Source organism: Littorina saxatilis, linkage group LG17 (assembly GCF_037325665.1).
Source record: "Littorina saxatilis isolate snail1 linkage group LG17, US_GU_Lsax_2.0, whole genome shotgun sequence".
Taxonomy (NCBI): domain Eukaryota; kingdom Metazoa; phylum Mollusca; class Gastropoda; order Littorinimorpha; family Littorinidae; genus Littorina; species Littorina saxatilis.
In genome coordinates this window covers 67,676,641-67,695,638 of record NC_090261.1, presented here as the reverse complement: position 1 = coordinate 67,695,638, position 18,998 = coordinate 67,676,641, and the positions used below count along the sequence as shown (strand labels likewise).

Below are 18,998 nucleotides of genomic sequence, written 5' to 3'. Positions count from 1 at the left end.
AATCATGTATGTCATGTTCAACATTTTAGAAGGAGGTGTAAAGGTGTTTAGGTGTTGACGGATGAATGGGGACGGTAGGAAATTCAGTATTGCGAAGCACAAAATCCAACAAGTTGGCAGAGAAAACGAAGAAAGTAATTTATAAGACCTATTCACGAAAGACCATTTATGAAAGCAAAACAAAAAAAGATTGTATATATGGGAATGTTTTAACAAAATTAATTTTGGAAGTCATGAACTAGCGAAAGGGACGCTGAGTAGTTAATGCACATAACAGCTTCATTGTGTCTGGTAAACTATGACACTGTAACGACTGAATCAGTGCAGAGGCAGAGAGTGCAGAGGCAGAGAGTGCAGAGGCAGAGAGTGCAGAGGCAGAGAGTGCAGAGGCAGAGAGTGCAGAGGCAGAGAGTGCAGAGGCAGAGAGTGCAGAGGCAGAGAGTGCGGAGGAAGAAACAAAGAAACATTTATCATAACAATTTACCTTTTAAAGGTTTTCAATTAAAGATACCTTCCCTTTGTGCAACCATTCATATAAACCATCATGCCATGATCACGATCTTTCAAGGCTTTTTCTCGGGATGAGTCAATCTTACGAATTGGACACACAACCACGACCACAGCCTGGCTGGTTCCTGTGCAGATTAGAATTTTGTCAGTGTCGAATGAATTTCGCAGATTGACATAGGTATCTTTTACGAAATAAATTCAGAAACAAATTCTGATACTGTGGTTAACACACGAAGGAAGATATCTGCAAACATCTTGATGTACTTCATTCGTACCTGCTTATGTTCACCCGAGTCTGGTTTGCACAAGTGTGTGACTTTGGTGAAGATTTCCTTGGCCTTGGGAAGGTTTCCAGAGCGCATAAGTATCTCGCCACAGAACAAGAGCACGTTAGCTTCGCCGGACTTGGCTTTCAGAAGTCGATGCACGTAGGGAATGGCTTCATTGAATTTCTCCTCGTCTCGCAGCCTGCTGGCCATTTGGCTCGCCAGGTTCTGACACAAAGCAACAACAATTGATCCACAAACAAGTCCCGCGAAGCCATATCAAAGCAATTAGTCAATCTGTCGGCCTGAAACTAAAACATCAACCCTAAAAAAAAAAGTCTTCGCCGAGACTACGTGTAGTAAGACTTTGCTAACCCAAACTCGAAGACCGAAACGGATAGCGCTCGTCTCGGCGAAGCAAGCGAACACCTGATTTGCATACACCGATTTTCTTTCATTCTGAGCACTTTTTCAGAGTAGACATTACCTATTTATATATGACTGGATTCAGGGGAGAGAGAAAAAGAAGAAATAGAATTCATTTTCAGATCTCAAACTAATTATAAATTTGACAGTCATTCTTGACAAAGTTCACAAAGCCATTCTTCACAAAACTCACAACGTCATCGGGAAACTTGTTCGCCGCGTGCTCTATAACGGCGTCGGCCATCTGTTTCTTGCCCTTGTCCTGGCACCACGTGACTGCCGCGTGGTACAGGTTGGACCCGGCCTTCAGAGCGGCCTCGGACTGGTCAAGCAACGCTAGAAGTTCCGCGGTCTTCCCGTCTGGGATCAGAACCTCTTGCGCCTGGTAGGTGAGCAGCAGCTGGCTGGCTGGGTTCCTGGGGAGAGAATCATGACCACGTGAGACAGAGTGACAACCAGGAGATGAAATAACAAGTGGAAGTCACTGATTAAGCGCTCTAAATGTAGACGACAAAATTAGGTGACGGTTGCACGGAACCAGTCTCCTGGCACCTTAAAGAGTAAGAAGCAATGCCATGAAAAAGCCACTTTCAAGTCAAGGCACGCATGCACACACACACACACACACACACGCTCACACACACACGCACACACACACACATACACACGCACGCACGCACGTACGCACACACACACACATAAACAGCCAGCCACACACACACACACACACACACACCCACACACATACACACACACACACACACACACACACAAAGGACCATCCGGACGGGCCCTAACAGTCACAGAACCAAAGAACAACCGAACTCGCGCAAGCAGTCGTTCCCTCCAATCACCCACCCCACCTTACCTCCCTCCAATCACCCACCCCACCTTACCTCCCTCCAATCACCCACCCCACCCTTTACCACCCTCACCCCCATAAACCAATTCACATACTTTTCCAACGCGTAAGCCACGGTCATCTCAGCCGGCCGTTTCTCCTTCCTCTTCATAGCCCGGTCAGCCTTGTCCAGAAAGGTGTAGACCACGTCGTTGCTCGGACCCTCCTTCAGCAAGGTCTCAGCCACGGCCGCCGCCTTGGCAGCTTGACCGTTGGTTAGCATCAGTGACATGACCTCCAGCCACACCACTGGCCACGCTCTGGACCACAGGTTGGCCTTGCGGGTCTGGTCATCTGGGAGGCAAATTCAAGACAGGTTTCTTTCTTTAAAACTAGCCCTTGGCAAGTGTTCTTATCAACGTTTGAATGTATTACTGGGCACTCACAACAACAACAACAACAACAACAGCAGCAGCAGCAGTAGCAGCAGCAACAACACAACAACATGTCACAGGTAATGTAGATATATTTAGCTGGTTTCTGTGATGGTAGGACGCCAAATACAGAACACTTTTAGTGCTCCCTAAATAGAGTCTCTCATCGCGGCTAAAATATACTTGTCATGGAATGCCATCTGCAATGTACGGAAAAACTTGTTGCTGATTCCAAGGGAGTACTTTCACCACAGGTACCACCCTAGAATAGACGTAAATAGCCTAGCGACCATTTAGAAAATCTTCACACGTCTAGTGGTGTCACGCGGTGCGCTGAAACAGAGAGTCTTCTTCCCCTCTCCCAACCCAGCTTCGAAATGGTTCATAAACTATAAAGACCATAACGATATGACCTAATAAGGAACAAAACAGTAGCAGGGGTGCTAATTACAAGGGTGGCAGCAGAACCAGTCTGGCGTAAGAACATTTCCATATCGTCAATTTTGCCCATCCTTAACAAAATTCGGCAGATGCGGCAATATTTTTGGTTTATTCAAATCAGTTTCAGCATTATGCCGCCGCCAAACCACAGCCCTGGTTTTATTTTTCATGTAGCCTACTTACGAAGGTCAGTGAATGCCGCCATAGCTTCTTTGACTTTGTTGAGCTTGATGAGCGTGTAGACGTATTTCTCCCTGGTCTTGAAAAAGTCGTTGTTGGTGGGACCAGACGAACACGCCTGAAACAAGTGTCAGGACAAATGAATAGACTGCTGTGTCTGTAGGTGTCAACCTTTGCGACATCAATATGATCAATATGATCAATATGATCGTGTCCCAATGCTGTTTTCACACACACACGCAATGTAATGTAAGGCTTCGTGCCAAAAGTAAGTGGCATTGTTTGTGCCACAGATCAATGTTTCCGCCTCATGTACAGTCTCACATACAGATACCAAGTTTGTCATACTTCTTCTTGTCGTTCGCTTTTTTGCGATTTGCTTGGATCTATGGTTGGTTAAGGTGCGCCTGTTGGCCCAGATCCTCCGACTTCAGCCCTTATGTTTCTTTCTGGGTTACCCCGCCCTTAAGTTCCTGGCTCAAAAACCTAACCCTGGGAACACATGGGGGATTTCTTACCGGGGTGGGACCCCGGGGCTAGAGCTTGTGATCCGGTTCTTACTCGCATGGTGTAACCGTCACTGATCGGACACGTAGGGCATTTATAGGGTAGTCAGTGCCATCTGCCAAACCATCCCGTCCTGGTAGAGACACCGCTAGTTGGTCCGGGCGTCCGGGACTGCTTATTCTATATTCGCATCTGGCCCCCATATCTGGGGGCCGTTCCCCTATCTGCCACATGGGGACCCGCCAGTTTGTCATATACAATCAGATTGGTTTATAGATGAAAAGGGCACGTTATAGAGTCTTCACAAATAAAATAAAAAGTGTCTTAACAAACTTACAGAACTTTCTCAAAAGTGGGTACCTTGTATGCGAGTAATATTAACATTACAATCAAGAAACTGTTGCCGTACTTTCATCTGAAGTCTACAAAAGACTGTTACAATAAAAGCAATGCATTAGGTTATAATTAAAATCAGGGAATACGGTAACACCTGTGGAATGGTTCCGGAAGGGGGAGGTTTTTTTTTTGGGGGGGGGGGGGGTTGGGGGGAGGGTGTTTTGGAGGGGGTACTACTGAAAGAAAATTTAGGCCATAATTCGTGCCAGAACATGTGACTCCTTGTAGACCGGTTGGATGATTCTTCAAGGACTATAAAGTTTCAAGAGAAGATTTAGGCACTATTTTGAACTAGGAAATGAGGCTAGGCCCGTGAAATGGTAATTTAGAGATTGTCAGTAATCAGTTGTATACAATCATTAGATCTAGGCTTTTGTATTATTAAATGTAACATCTCAACAAGATCGGCGACAAAAACACTGCTGACTGTACGCCTTCTTACCTTGTGTATTGCCAGAGACTCACTGAAGTATTTGTCAGCCTCTTCGTGCATGTTTCTGTTGACTTCCAGGGTACCGAGGTTGGTGAGAGCGACTGCGACGTTGGGATGATTTCTCCCCAGCGCTCGTTCTGCTATGTCTACTGCTCTGCAACAGAGATGTGACAACAGCAAAAGTACAGTCAAAGCCCCTTTTAAGATCCCCCAATTTCAGACCTCGCCTTTTAAGACCCGACTTGTTCAGATTTGTTGTTGATAATGTCTGTAGGCCTAAATATAGCTCCAGTTTAAGACCCGACTTTTTCAGATTTTTTGTTGATAATGTCTGTAGGCCTAAATATAGCTCCATTTTAAGACTTCCTCCTACATAAGACCTGATATTCTCACATTCTTTTAGGTCTTAAATGGGGTGTTCCACTGTAGCTGCTCAACTTTAGACAACGCACTGAGCTTTGTGCAATTCTTTCACGTCCCTTTGCGCGCACTTTCAAATAGATGGTTTTAAATTTAATGTACTGCTCGGGACACGACACATTGACAAAGTATGTGCGATCATTTCACATACCTTTGCACGAATTTTGAAATAGATGATTTAAACTAGGTTAACCTAATGACACAAAACAATAGAGCAAGCTTAAAATCAAGACTTCATAGAGAAAGACAACCGTTGAGAATCTCACACAATGCTTCCAACCAGATATTTAGGACAGAAACTGCCCTTGCATACGACACACACAAGGACAGCTGGCTTCAGTGAAAACTAACGTTCTGCAGTTGTCTTTTTTGTGGATTCCCCTCGACCCCCAAACCAAACCTCCCCCACACAAAGAAAGAAGAAAAGGTTACACGAAAATTGCAAGAAAACTGTATTTCTGCCTTTCTAATGCAAACATTCGGGCACATTTTGCCATAAATGCTTCGATATGAAAGTATTTAATTGAAAGAAAATGTATGATTAAAATGACAGTCTTACTTTTTATACATCAGCTCGCTCTCTTCGAATCTGTTGAGGTTTCGGTAGCACACAGCGATGTTGCCAGTCAGCACGCCGATAATAGGAGGCAGGTGACCAAAGTACTCCGCTTCGTAAATCTGTCAAGAAGGTTAAACATGGAACGATGGGAAACGAATTGTGAGACTTTTGAGAGCCAACAATTACAAAATAACACAACAATCACCACCAAGAACAACAACAAATAATTGAATAACAGCTATATATGAGTGTGCGTGTGACTGATGAGGCGGTTGCAGCTGGGCTGGTTGGTGGCTTAATTTTATCGCCCTTGGGGTTAAAACACAATGTGACCTGTTATTGCATTGGTGTAAATATGTTGTAAGAAAGTGTGACACTTAACCAACCGCTGCATATCGAGACAGCTTTTACATGTTTTTTGCATTGTTGTAAATATTTTTGCCATTTTTCCAATAGCTGCATATATACAAGTGGAAAGGCAGTCATTGTTTGTGTGTAAGGGCGGGTGTGATAAAACAGGGTACATGTGTCCATCTATCTAGTCAGCCCATGCCCTTACATTAATTTTGGTACATGATGAAAATGTCTTTGTTGAAATATGTATAAAAAAAATGTATGTGTTAAATGTATATTATTTGACTGATGATATACATCAAGATGGTGCCTTTCAATAATGCAGTCGCTGAGTGAAATCACTCAGCGACAATACCATCACCAATGTGTTTGCGTTTGTTCATAGCATGAGTGTGGAAGGCGGAGTATGACAGGGGAGGCAATTCGTGAACAAACCCATAAATGTAGTAGATTCTGGCACAAACCATGGAGTAACATGAGTTAATTTATGGGAGACCATAAAGAGGTATTGTACATGAAAATGTTAATGTCCATTGTAGCTCAAATATATTTATAACTGTTTATAAGGAATATTGTAACAATCAGTGGTATTTATTAAACGCCCCACATGATGTGCTTGGCAAATTCAAAAAAAAAAAAAACCCCAAAAAACAGACACAAACAAACAACTATAACAACAACTTTAAAATACAAAGAGCCTGTGCTTCAAAAACGACAACAGCAGCAGCGTCAAAAAGATTTTACAAAACAAAACAAAACACAAAATAGCTGGAGCAGCAGCACAACCACCAGTTCAAGACGCTGAAGAAAAATATCTAGAAACATAGACGAAAAACACAACTGTCATTTGAAACTACTGAAGCACCTTTAGTGCTTTGTGCATTTGACCATCAAATTAATCCTGGAACGCCGATGAAGAAGAAGAAGAAGAAGACCATCAAAATGAATCAAGAAGTATTTGTCCTAAATGATGGGACATAAAATCACAGCGCAATGTGGCAACGCATAATCAGGTGTGTTGCCAGATGATATTTACTTAGTGAATCTGCCGAAATGGCCATACAAGTTTCGGTAATTTTTGGAAGTTTAAGGCGGTTCTATATAAGCTCGGAAGTCCCGCCTGAATGACGGATGCGTTGTTTGCAATTTGAAATAAATTTAGGCGTTTTTGCCAATGACAAATAAGATTCCTACTTAATATACGCATTTCATTAAAACAATTTTTTCAAATCAATAATTTTACATCCCCAAAAAATAAATACCTTGAGAGCTTTGAGACAGAGTTGTGCGGCCTGGTCAAAGTCGCCTTTCTTCATCAGCATGACGCCCAGGTTGTTCATGCTGTCGGCGAACTCCACAGGTCGTTCCAACTTGCCGTGAATCTCCATCGACTTCTTGTAGTGTTCCACAGCCTGGGGGAAAACACTTGGTTAATGATATACGATACCGAAACATGCACAGCCTGGGGGAAAACACTTGGTTAATGATATACGATACCGAAACACGCACAGCCTGGGGGAAAACACTTGGTTAATGATATACGATACCGAAACATGCACAGCCTGGGGGAAAACACTTGGTTAATGATATACGATACCGAAACACGCACAGCCTGGGGGAAAACACTTGGTTAATGAGATACAATACCGAAACATGCACAGCCTGGCGGTGATCCTGCGTGTAGTTTTCTACAACGCTGTAATGACGTCACCGGGACAAACTTTGTTCTCGAAATTCCTTGTCAGAAATCACTTCTCGTGTAGGCGATCTTATTTACAACATCAACACTCTTCAGGCTTTCACGGGGGAATGAGATAAAGCCAAGATCAACACTCTTCAGGCTTTCACGGGGAATGAGATAAAGCCAAGATCAACACTCTTCAGGCTTTCACGGGGGAATAAGATAAAGCCAAGATCAACACTCTTCAGGCTTTCACGGGGGAATGAGATAAAGCCAAGATCAACACTCTTCAGGCTTTCACGGGGGAATGAGATAAAGCCAAGATCAACACTCTTCAGGCTTTCACGGGGGAATGAGATAAAGCCAAGATCAACACTCTTCAGGCTTTCACGGGGGAATGAGATAAAGCCAAGATCAACACTCTTCAGGCTTTCACGGGGGAATAAGATAAAGCCAAGATCAACACTCTTCAGGCTTTCACGGGGAAATGAGATAAAGCCAAGATCAACAGCTTGGCTGCTTCCTGCGCAGAGTTTTGATTTCTTTCGTGACACCCATATGAATTTAAGCAATTGGTTTTACACAAAAATCCCACTCTGCACAAGAGGTAGCCAGGCTGTTGGTGAGTGTCGTGGTAGCCAGGTTGTTGGTGAGTGTCGTGGTAGCCAGGTTGTTGGTGAGTGTCGTGGTAGCCAGGTTGTTGGTGAGTGTCGTGGTAGCCAGGCTGTTGGTGAGTGTCGTGGTAGCCAGGTTGTTGGTGAGTGTCGTGGTAGCCAGGTTGTTGGTGAGTGTCGTGGTAGCCAGGTTGTTGGTGAGTGTCGTGGTAGCCAGGTTGTTGGTGAGTGTCGTGGTAGCCAGGCTGTTGGTGAGTGTCGTGGTAGCCAGGTTGTTGGTGAGTGTCGTGGTAGCCAGGTTGTTGGTGAGTGTCGTGGTAGCCAGGTTGTTGGTGAGTGTCGTGGTAGCCAGGTTGTTGGTGAGTGTCGTGGTAGCCAGGTTGTTGGTGAGTGTCGTGGTAGCCAGGCTGTTGGTGAGTGTCGTGGTAGCCAGGTTGTTGGTGAGTGTCGTGGTAGCCAGGTTGTTGGTGAGTGTCGTGGTAGCCAGGCTGTTGGTGAGTGTCGTGGTAGCCAGGTTGTTGGTGAGTGTCGTGGTAGCCAGGTTGTTGGTGAGTGTCGTGGTAGCCAGGCTGTTGGTGAGTGTCGTGGTAGCCAGGTTGTTGGTGAGTGTCGTGGTAGCCAGGTTGTTGGTGAGTGTCGTGGTAGCCAGGTTGTTGGTGAGTGTCGTGGTAGCCAGGTTGTTGGTGAGTGTCGTGGTAGCCAGGTTGTTGGTGAGTGTCGTGGTAGCCAGGTTGTTGGTGAGTGTCGTGGTAGCCAGGTTGTTGGTGAGTGTCGTGGTAGCCAGGTTGTTGGTGAGTGTCGTGGTAGCCAGGTTGTTGGTGAGTGTCGTGGTAGCCAGGTTGTTGGTGAGTGTCGTGGTAGCCAGGTTGTTGGTGAGTGTCGTGGTAGCCAGGTTGTTGGTGAGTGTCGTGGTAGCCAGGCTGTTGGTGAGTGTCGTGGTAGCCAGGTTGTTGGTGAGTGTCGTGGTAGCCAGGTTGTTGGTGAGTGTCGTGGTAGCCAGGCTGTTGGTGAGTGTCGTGGTAGCCAGGTTGTTGGTGAGTGTCGTGGTAGCCAGGTTGTTGGTGAGTGTCGTGGTAGCCAGGTTGTTGGTGAGTGTCGTGGTAGCCAGGTTGTTGGTGAGTGTCGTGGTAGCCAGGTTGTTGGTGAGTGTCGTGGTAGCCAGGTTGTTGGTGAGTGTCGTGGTAGCCAGGTTGTTGGTGAGTGTCGTGGTAGCCAGGTTGTTGGTGAGTGTCGTGGTAGCCAGGTTGTTGGTGAGTGTCGTGGTAGCCAGGTTGTTGGTGAGTGTCGTGGTAGCCAGGTTGTTGGTGAGTGTCGTGGTAGCCAGGTTGTTGGTGAGTGTCGTGGTAGCCAGGTTGTTGGTGAGTGTCGTGGTAGCCAGGTTGTTGGTGAGTGTCGTGGTAGCCAGGTTGTTGGTGAGTGTCGTGGTAGCCAGGTTGTTGGTGAGTGTCGTGGTAGCCAGGTTGTTGGTGAGTGTCGTGGTAGCCAGGTTGTTGGTGAGTGTCGTGGTAGCCAGGTTGTTGGTGAGTGTCGTGGTAGCCAGGTTGTTGGTGAGTGTCGTGGTAGCCAGGTTGTTGGTGAGTGTCGTGGTAGCCAGGTTGTTGGTGAGTGTCGTGGTAGCCAGGTTGTTGGTGAGTGTCGTGGTAGCCAGGTTGTTGGTGAGTGTCGTGGTAGCCAGGTTGTTGGTGAGTGTCGTGGTAGCCAGGTTGTTGGTGAGTGTCGTGGTAGCCAGGCTGTTGGTGAGTGTCGTGGTAGCCAGGTTGTTGGTGAGTGTCGTGGTAGCCAGGTTGTTGGTGAGTGTCGTGGTAGCCAGGTTGTTGGTGAGTGTCGTGGTAGCCAGGTTGTTGGTGAGTGTCGTGGTAGCCAGGCTGTTGGTGAGTGTCGTGGTAGCCAGGTTGTTGGTGAGTGTCGTGTAGCCAGGCTGTTGGTGAGTGTCGTGTAGCCAGGTTGTTGGTGAGTGTCGTGGTGAAAGTGCTTAGCTTCTCTCGTGTAAAAGCGTTGGGCGATCTGCCATGGTGAAGAGGATCGCTTACACGAGATTGTTTCTTTACTGCACGGGTTTCGTTCTTGGTGGTGGTCATATTTTCCAGAAGGGAGGGAGGGAGAGAGAGGGGGGGGGGAGATTGACGGATGGAAGAATTTATGTAATGGACGGACTAAGACGCGGTGGACAAATCCAGTGTTTGGAGTTAAAACTCTGCTGTAGACAAAGCAGAATAATATACTCCTCCTCCTTCTCCTCCTCCTCCTCATCATAATCATCATCGTCATCATCATCATCATCATCGTCGTCGTCGTCGTCGTTGTCATCATCACCGTCGTCGTCATCATCATCAATCATCATCATCATCAACATCATCATCATCGTCGTCATCGCCGTAGTCACCATCGTCGTTGTTATCACCATCATCGCCTTCGTCGTCGTCGTCCTCCTCATCATCAATCATCATCATCGTCATCATCGCCGTCGTCACCATCGTCGTTGTTATCATCATCATCGTCGTCAGCGTACGTCCTCCTCCTCCTCAATCATCATCATCATCATCATCATCATCATCATCATCATCATCATCATCACGGCATCTTACAAATAGAGATGTAACTGAGCAAAGCGTAATGAAGACCAACTGACATTGTCGAGGTCGCCAGTCTTGGAGTGGAGCAGGCCTATGGCGTGGTAACAGCCCGCCAGGTCTTTCAGCGCCAGCAGGGCTTCTTCCCCCTTGGACTTCTCCACCAGACTGAAACACGCAGTCGTACGGAACTGATAAACAAATAGGGAAGGGGGCGCTCTTATTGCATACGGCATTTGTAACAGAATGAGCGAGAGTTGTGCGGAACCAGCCCCCTGGCACCTGAGAAAATAACAAGCATTGAAAAGAACATGCGCCTGTCATCCTCATAAAAAGGATGATCGCCGCAAGCGCATGATTATAGTCCTCATTCTCCAAGGCACTCTAACTGACACTTACGAACACAGCCATAGACAAGAACCTGCTTTTATTCCTGACCTTATATGGATTCGTATGGAACGCTAAAGCTGATGTTTTAGCCGGCAGAATCCAAGTCTGTGGAGTACACAGAGTGTGTAATCTACAGTCTCTGGTACGGTAGAATCAACTGCGAATTTGGCGCACGTCGAGGCTTTTTCTACCTGGTAACTAAACTAGATCATTAGCCAATGACTGACAGTGGAACCGTGAACCTCACACGGGGCCAACACGAGTAATTGCTAAAAAAAAAAATAAAAAAAAAATGCAGAAACAGTAAAACATAACAAGAACTCACTCTATGCGAAATTTGAGAACGTCCGTTAGCAGTTTCTGTGCCTGATCGAAGTTGCCTGTCTCTGCGTAGATGTAGCTGAGTTTGACCTTCACCATGCTGAGCATGCTCTGGCGTCGGTCTTCCGGGATCTTACCTGACACACTCTCCTGCACAGAGCAAGGACATAATCACTTTTGTTTTCAACGATCAGTAGAGAGGTTCAAATTGTGACCTTCGCGTGATGGAGAACTTGTGACGTCACCAAGAAGGATCGATCCAACATTTCCTGATTCCAAAAACATGGATTAAAAAAAAATCAGAAAGTTAAAAAGAATAGAGAAAAGCGGGCTTTCCTGTGAAGCGCTATACGCTACTGCGCTATACTGGCTTCTCACTTTCTGTGAGTGAAAGTGTCAACGCGGCCGCGGGCAATGAAAAAGGCGACTAGCCCTATCGGCCAGCGCCGCGAAGTCGCGCGATATTCTGCAATACCTTGCGTGGTCTTGCGAGATCTGCCTCAAACTGCGGGTATGTTTTGATAGCTCTGTGAGAGGTTGCGTTTCAGTGCGTTTCTGGTCTCACTTGACACGTGTATGCTGTGACATAACGTATTAGTCATAGGCCAAACACAAGCGAAACATATCACCATCATTTTGTATGTGCCCCCCCCCCCCGACACACACACACACACACACACACACACAAACACAAACACATACATATAACAAGGAACACAGGACGACCCCCCCCCCCCCCCCCGCCCCCTGCCAAGATCCGGCCCCAGAGACAACTAGCTGATTCCAACTGACCAGTACAGCAAGACGCTGTCGCAGCACCCCCTCCGCAGCCTGTGTGAAATGGTTGAGCTCCAAGAAGTAGGTCAGGGCGTCCAGGTAGGACAACACCTGCACACAGCAGGTACCAAACAGGTGTGACATGCTGGCTATAAAGTGTACAGAACAACACCTGCATACATACAGGTGTGGGAGGCTGGCTATAAACCTTAATAATAATATTTCTACAGTTACGCATTCCTACAGACAACTTACAAATAGCTCAATCACTTGGTTGACGGTGCTCTTGGTAGCTTCCTTGACGAACCTCTGACGGCGCTCCTCTATGGAGGTCAGGTAGAGCTGTGCGATCTGCTCGCCCGATATGCCCGTGCTACGCCACATCTCCATCAGCTCGTACTCCTCGTCCCTGAAACACACACACACACACACACACACACACACACAAACACACAAACACACACACACACACACACACACACACACACACACACACAGATATATATATATATATATATACACACAGTTATCGTTTTGTCAGGTTATATTCTAAGAAATAAACAAAAGGGTTCCGGTCTGACCGCATAACGATTTAGTCCGTCATCTAAAATAATTCGTGATTAGTCAAATAAGTCACACTGTGCACAAAAATGTATGTAAAAGATGTATTGAAACACTGATTCATTCTTGATCAGACATACAAAAACAAATAAACTGTCAACGTTTCAAAATTCAGAATAAAAAACAAGCAAGGTACGTTAAAAGAACGTTTAATTGTGACAAAACAACACGTTACGGTTATTGATCTTCGACCTAACGATCTTTTATGTGGACAGACAGACGAACACATATAATACAGAAAATAAATCATCTGACAAATTGTCCAGAAGCTCGTCCCGAAGACACAAACGAGATTGATTATTTTCTGTATTATATGTGTTCTTCTGTCTGTCCACTTAAAAGACTGCTGGGTCGAAGATCAGTGACCGAAACGTTTTGTTTTGCACAATTAGACGTTCCTATAACAGACCTTAATTGCTTGTTGTTTGGTTCTGTTTCACTCGTGCCTTTTCATCCCTTTCATTTCGAAGGAGTGATTCAGGGCGGAATTCAATAATAAATCCTGGTTGGTCAAATTAATCACATGGTGCACTAAAATTGTCTTTAAAACATATAATGGCAAAACTGATGCATTCTTGGTATTTCACCCCTTTGAACTCGAGAGAGCGATTCAGGGCGGTATTCAATAATCAATCCTGGTTGGTCAAATTAATCGCATGGTGCACTAAAATGGTATTTAAAGCATATATATTGCAAAACTGATTAATTCTTGATTTTTTCAGCCCTTTGAATTCAAGGGAATCAGCCAGGGCTGTATCTTTAAAAAGAAAATAGCAAAAGGAAAATGCAAATGGCTACCTACATAAACATTCGTCCGAAGACCACCATGTCGACGAGAGTGTCGATCAGCAGGTCCCTGTCACCCAGCATTTGCAGCAGCCAGGGGAGTTCTTGTGCCACTCGTCCCACTGCGGCGTTCTCCAGGTTGACTGACGCTGCAAACAACTGTACACACACACGAACGCACATGAATGCAGGCATACAGGCAGGCACGCGGGTATACGGGTAGGCAGGCAGACACGTGCAACACACGGACACATGTGGGTCCTTCCACAAAGCTGTGTACGACCAAAAGCGTGACATGCTTCGTGAAAATTGAAAGTGTCTGAATAGGTTGTTTTTACGGTTTATGTAAAAGATATAGACATATGTCACGTTGCCATGCCAAACAAAAGATACGTTTATGCTTTTTGGATACGAGGGGTGGTCAGAAAGTTGTGTAACATCACACATGTTTAACGTAACATGGGATCCAAACACACAAAACAGATAACAAAAAGCCATAGTATATAGTAACAAGTTTTATTTGCTTCACATTTAGAGCTTATTTCGAACAAAATGCAGTCAGGATAAACAAATTGAACTAGTTATAGGTAACAAAAACGTATGTTTTGGTTGTGTCAACCAACAAACAAACATCGTCTGTGTGAAGTAACAAACAAATCCATTCGTGTGAGCCAATAAATAACATTGAGTCAACATGTAGCAACAAGATGTACAGTGTTGCGGTTTCTCCTCTTGAGCAGGATGACGGAGCAGCCGACAAATCGCAAATTTTCGCATTATGTTCCAACAATAGGACTCATAGGCTTACATTATGTTCCAACAATAGGACTCATAGGCTTACATTACGTTCCAATGATATGACTCATAGGCTTACATTATGTTCCAATGATAGGACTCATAGGTTTACATTATGTTCCAATGATAGGACTCATAGGCTTACATTACGTTCCAATGATAGGACTCATAGGCTTACATTATGTTCCAATGATAGGACTCATACGGCTTACATTATGTTTCAATGATAGGACTCATAGGCTTACATTATGTTCCAACAATAGGACTCATAGGCTTACATTATGTTCCAATGATAGGACTCATAGGCTTACATTATGTTCCAATGATAGGACTCATAGGCTTACATTATGTTCCAATGATAGGACTCATAGGCTTACATTATGTTCCAATGATAGGACTCATAGGCTTACATTATGTTCCAATGATAGGACTCATAGGCTTACATTATGTTCCAACGATAGGACTCATAGGCTTACATTATGTTCCAATGATAGGACTCATAGGCTTACATTATGTTCCAACGATAGGACTCATAGGCTTACATTATGTTCCAACGATAGGACTCATAGGCTTACATTATGTTCCAACAATAGGACTCATAGGCTTACATTATGTTCCAATGATACAGTGGAACCCCCCTTTAAAGATCCTCACAAATCTCAATAAAAGCAGGTCTTAAAAAGGAGCGAGTCTTTCATTGGAGGTAAATTAAAAGACGCTATAAACAGAACATCTGAAAAAGCAACGTCTTAAAAGAGAGGAAGTCTTAAATTGGGAGTCTTATAAGGGGGGTTCCACCGTAGATAAAGATTATGTTAATAAGTGGTTTTTGTAGGTAGCCATTTGCATTTCCTTTTCGCTATTCTTTTTTAAAATCCAAGCAACATTCCTGTGTCCTGCACGTGGTTGTCACAATACAATCGTATGTCTTATGTAGTAAACTGACCTTGCGCTGTTTCTGGAAATAGGCAATCATGATCCTGAGGTACTGGTCCTTCTCCTTCTTGGTGGACATGTACCTCCTGTGGACCGCCTCGCGCAGCTCCTGGAAGGCCAGGCTGGAGACACACAATGTAGTCTTGAGTCCAGCGTTTGGAAATGCCTGAGCCTGTACAGGCATGAGACCAAGGGTAGGCCTAGGGGCGAGAGAGGTGAAGGGACGGGAAATGTTTAGTGTCTTGTGCCGGGCTGAGAGCAGTGCCCGCCAATGTTTAGCTCAGGCACTGACGCTGCTATGCTACCTTGGTTTTTCTGTCCCCAGAACTGGTGTCCGCCTTAGTTCTATGCAGGACAATGCAGCGCGCTATTCTGGCCATCTGTCGTCCTCATCTCTAAGGCAGACTGATACCAACAGGTGTAAGTTACACCCGCCTTCAAGCTCAGGCATTTTCAAACGCTCGACTCAAGACTATGTAGGGCCGGTGTGACTTACACCTCTTCCTATCAATCTGCCTTGGAGATGAGGCCAGAAGGCCAGAATAGTGCGGTGCATTTTGTTCTGGTATAAGGATGCGCTGTCCGGTATATAACTGAGGCGCGTCAGTAGCGACGGTGCCTGAGCTTAATATTGGCGTGTACTGCGCACAGCCCCGCAAACGGCGCTGTAAACATTCCCCCCTCCCTTGACAGCTATGACCTCTCTCGCAACCATCCGCCCTACCCTTGGTCTCATAACTAAGTTGCCACACCAGTAGGGGGCCAGTGAATCAAAGATTTTCCAAGCCTACCCTGGAGTGTCTTGGAGCGAAGTGGTGAGAGGATGAAGGAAGGAAGGTAGGGAGGAAGGGAGGGAGGAAGGAAGGAAGGAAGGAAGGGAGGAAGAAAGGGAGGAAGAAAGGGAGGAAGGAAGGAAGGAAGGAAGGAAGGAAGGAAGGAAGGAAGGAAGAAAGACAGGGAGGAAGGAAGGAAGGGAGGAAGAAAAACAGCCATGCTGAAAAGACACAGTGGCCACACCAGTGAGGGAGCCATCAGTGAATCAAGAATATGCCAAGCGTAGCCTGGAGTGTCTTTGGGCGAAGTGAGGAGAGGATGGAAGAAGGAATGAAGACAGGAAGAAGAGAAGGAGAGAAGAACGGAAGAAAAGAAGGAGGGAAAATAAAAATGAAAGGAAGAAAGAAGGAGAGGGAAGGGAGATTTAAAAAGACAAACAGAAAGGCAACCCTTCGTTACTTGAACATTTTTCTCATCGAGCGGCGTGTGTCGATAAACTCACGTGAGGAGACCGGAGTGGTCAAGGATGAAGTCCTTGATGGAGAAATAGACGGGTGACCAGGCGGCGGAGGGCACGTCCAGCATCTCTCTGATCTCTGTCTCTGTCAGGCCTTTCTTCGTCAGTGTCAGGCCGCACATCACCTGCACGTGAAACACAAAGTAGGTCATCACACAAATCAAAGTAGGTCATCACACAAAGTTGGTCTCTGATGTCTCTGTCGAAACTTTCTTTGCCAAAATGTTCTCTCTATGCTAATAACGGTAAACACACACACACACACACACACACACACACTCACACACACACAACACACACACTCACACACACACACACACACACACACACACACACACACACACACACACACACACGATACCCTGTACCTTGGGTATGAGTGTCTTGATCGTCTCCTTTTGTCCATTGTAGTCCTCCTCCAGTCGTACCAGGAACTGCTCGAACAGCCCGGCCACACTGCCACACATCAATCAAGTGTAACCATTTGCCCCCCAAACACTCCAATTACATCAGGAGACAAAGCCAGTGAAGCAGTGAGTTTGGGCAAAATTTATATGTACCGTATTGTACATTGTACGCGAAAGAAGAAGAAGAAACTGGATTTTATTTAACGCAAAAAGGCGCAGACAGCGGATAAGCTGCACAGCAAGTTCGTTTTTTTCGATCGAAGACAATCCAGATAATGATGCATCTAAAAAAAATTAAAAAATACATTAGTTATAAAAAAAATCTGCTATGTGAACTCAAAGGTTTGCAAGCGCGTATCAGGGGACAGCAGTCGTCAGACCCTATCACAAACAACTCTCTAGAATCCACAGATGTCAAACCCGCAGCCACTGAACGACGAAAATACAGTTTAACGACCTCTCTGCTTAGAGCAATTTGGGTCAAAGATATCAGAGCCGAAGCTCTACGATGTGTGCCTGGGTGAAGATGAGCAACAACAAAAAACAAAAAAACAAAAAACAAAAAAACTTTTACTTTCCGTAATGGAAATGCTGGAAGAACAGGATTTAAAATCAATTCCTTGCAGGAGATACACGATTGTAGAGATTTATTCTTTCATTCCGAGGCAGAAATGCTTTTGTATTCAAGAAACGTGGAACGTTGCTATTCCGGAAGGGAATTGATTTGATTTGTTGGTACTTTAGAATAAAATTGTGAAAAGTGGCATCCGACTGATCATGGCAAAGGAGTGAGTGTCAGACCAAGGAGGGTCGTGGTGGAGAAGCTGAGGCACCCTCTACGTACTTGTGGATTCGGCGGCTAGTCAACTGGCGAAAAGCAAACCCGGTCCTCCCTAGGACCTATACTGGCCGGTTAAAAACATATGTACAGGGCTGCGACTTTGTGTCGGTTTATTCATCAACGCCTTTATGGCACCCTCTGTCTACAGAGGCATGGGAAGGGGATCAGGTGAGGAGGCCAGAGATGTGTCTCTGTAACCCCCTCTGGGGTGGGGGTGAGAAAAAGAGGATAGGCTATTTACACTGTCATACACAGTCGTTCGCATACTCTCGCACAGCTACAAAGGCCACCCTCCTCCTCCCAAAAGAGACGGACGTCTCAGATATGGTAGGCAGAGGCTGGCTGTCTAATCTAATATATACACCTAAGGTGACACATGGAATATATGAATGTAACGTGGCATTAACTATAAGCCTAGCGCACGGGACACACGCGACCTCGGCCCCGCCGGCGGAAACACGGCAGGTGGGCGAGTGCAGCGAAGGAAATGATTTGTTCATAATAAAAATAATAGTAATAACAATAATAATAATAATAGTAAATAATTAAAGAGTAAGGAATAACTTACAAGTGCACGGGCCACACGCGATTTCGGCCCCGTCGGCGGAAAACACGGCAGGTGGGCAGGTGCAGCGAAGGAAGTGGTTGGTTCATAATAATAATAATAATAATAATAGCAATAATAATAGTAATAGCAAATAATTTGTAGCTTAATGAAGTAAGATGTGCTATGCCGAGATCATCCAGCTAGATTAATATGTAGACCTAAGATACACTCATAATACATGTAACGTAGAACATTTACTAACAATAAACACATAGACATTTACTATTGATATAAACATAGATACACATAGTTTAATATGGGGAACCTTAGATGGTTGTGGTACGAGGGAGAAAAAAAAAAAAAAAAAAAAAAAAAAAAAAAGATACACATAGTTTAATATGGGGAACCTTAAGTGGTTGTGGTACTTACCCACACCCACATATAAAAAAAAAATATAAAAAAAACAATAAAAAAAACAAACAAAAAAAAACCATGGGGCACAGGTCCGGGAACCTTCCCCCTTCCATGGACACGGCTCAACTGGCAGGTTGCCAGGTTCCGTGCCTGTCCAGAGGCTAGGCTCGACCGGCCTGTGCAAGATAGAGGGTCGGGAACCCTGTCCTTTCCAGGGCCAAGGCTCTACCAACAGACCTC

General features: G+C 45.2%; 1 protein-coding gene across 1 annotated transcript in view; it reads right to left on the bottom strand.

Annotated features, from left to right (window-relative positions):
- The window catches only part of LOC138953385 (TPR repeat-containing protein DDB_G0287407-like), a 44,316-nt gene that overhangs the window by 1,846 nt on the left and 23,472 nt on the right, over nt 1-18,998 (bottom strand). The window contains exons 11-25 of the mRNA XM_070325185.1: nt 16,918-17,005; nt 16,535-16,674; nt 15,269-15,380; nt 13,544-13,686; nt 12,376-12,529; nt 12,136-12,231; nt 11,348-11,493; nt 10,692-10,800; nt 7,030-7,179; nt 5,414-5,532; nt 4,444-4,588; nt 3,102-3,216; nt 2,160-2,397; nt 1,396-1,618; nt 786-1,004 (exon numbers count right to left, since the gene is read on the bottom strand). Coding sequence (XP_070181286.1) covers nt 786-1,004; nt 1,396-1,618; nt 2,160-2,397; nt 3,102-3,216; nt 4,444-4,588; nt 5,414-5,532; nt 7,030-7,179; nt 10,692-10,800; nt 11,348-11,493; nt 12,136-12,231; nt 12,376-12,529; nt 13,544-13,686; nt 15,269-15,380; nt 16,535-16,674; nt 16,918-17,005 — 2,197 coding nt within the window. The remainder of the gene's footprint in view (nt 1-785; nt 1,005-1,395; nt 1,619-2,159; nt 2,398-3,101; nt 3,217-4,443; nt 4,589-5,413; nt 5,533-7,029; nt 7,180-10,691; nt 10,801-11,347; nt 11,494-12,135; nt 12,232-12,375; nt 12,530-13,543; nt 13,687-15,268; nt 15,381-16,534; nt 16,675-16,917; nt 17,006-18,998) is intronic.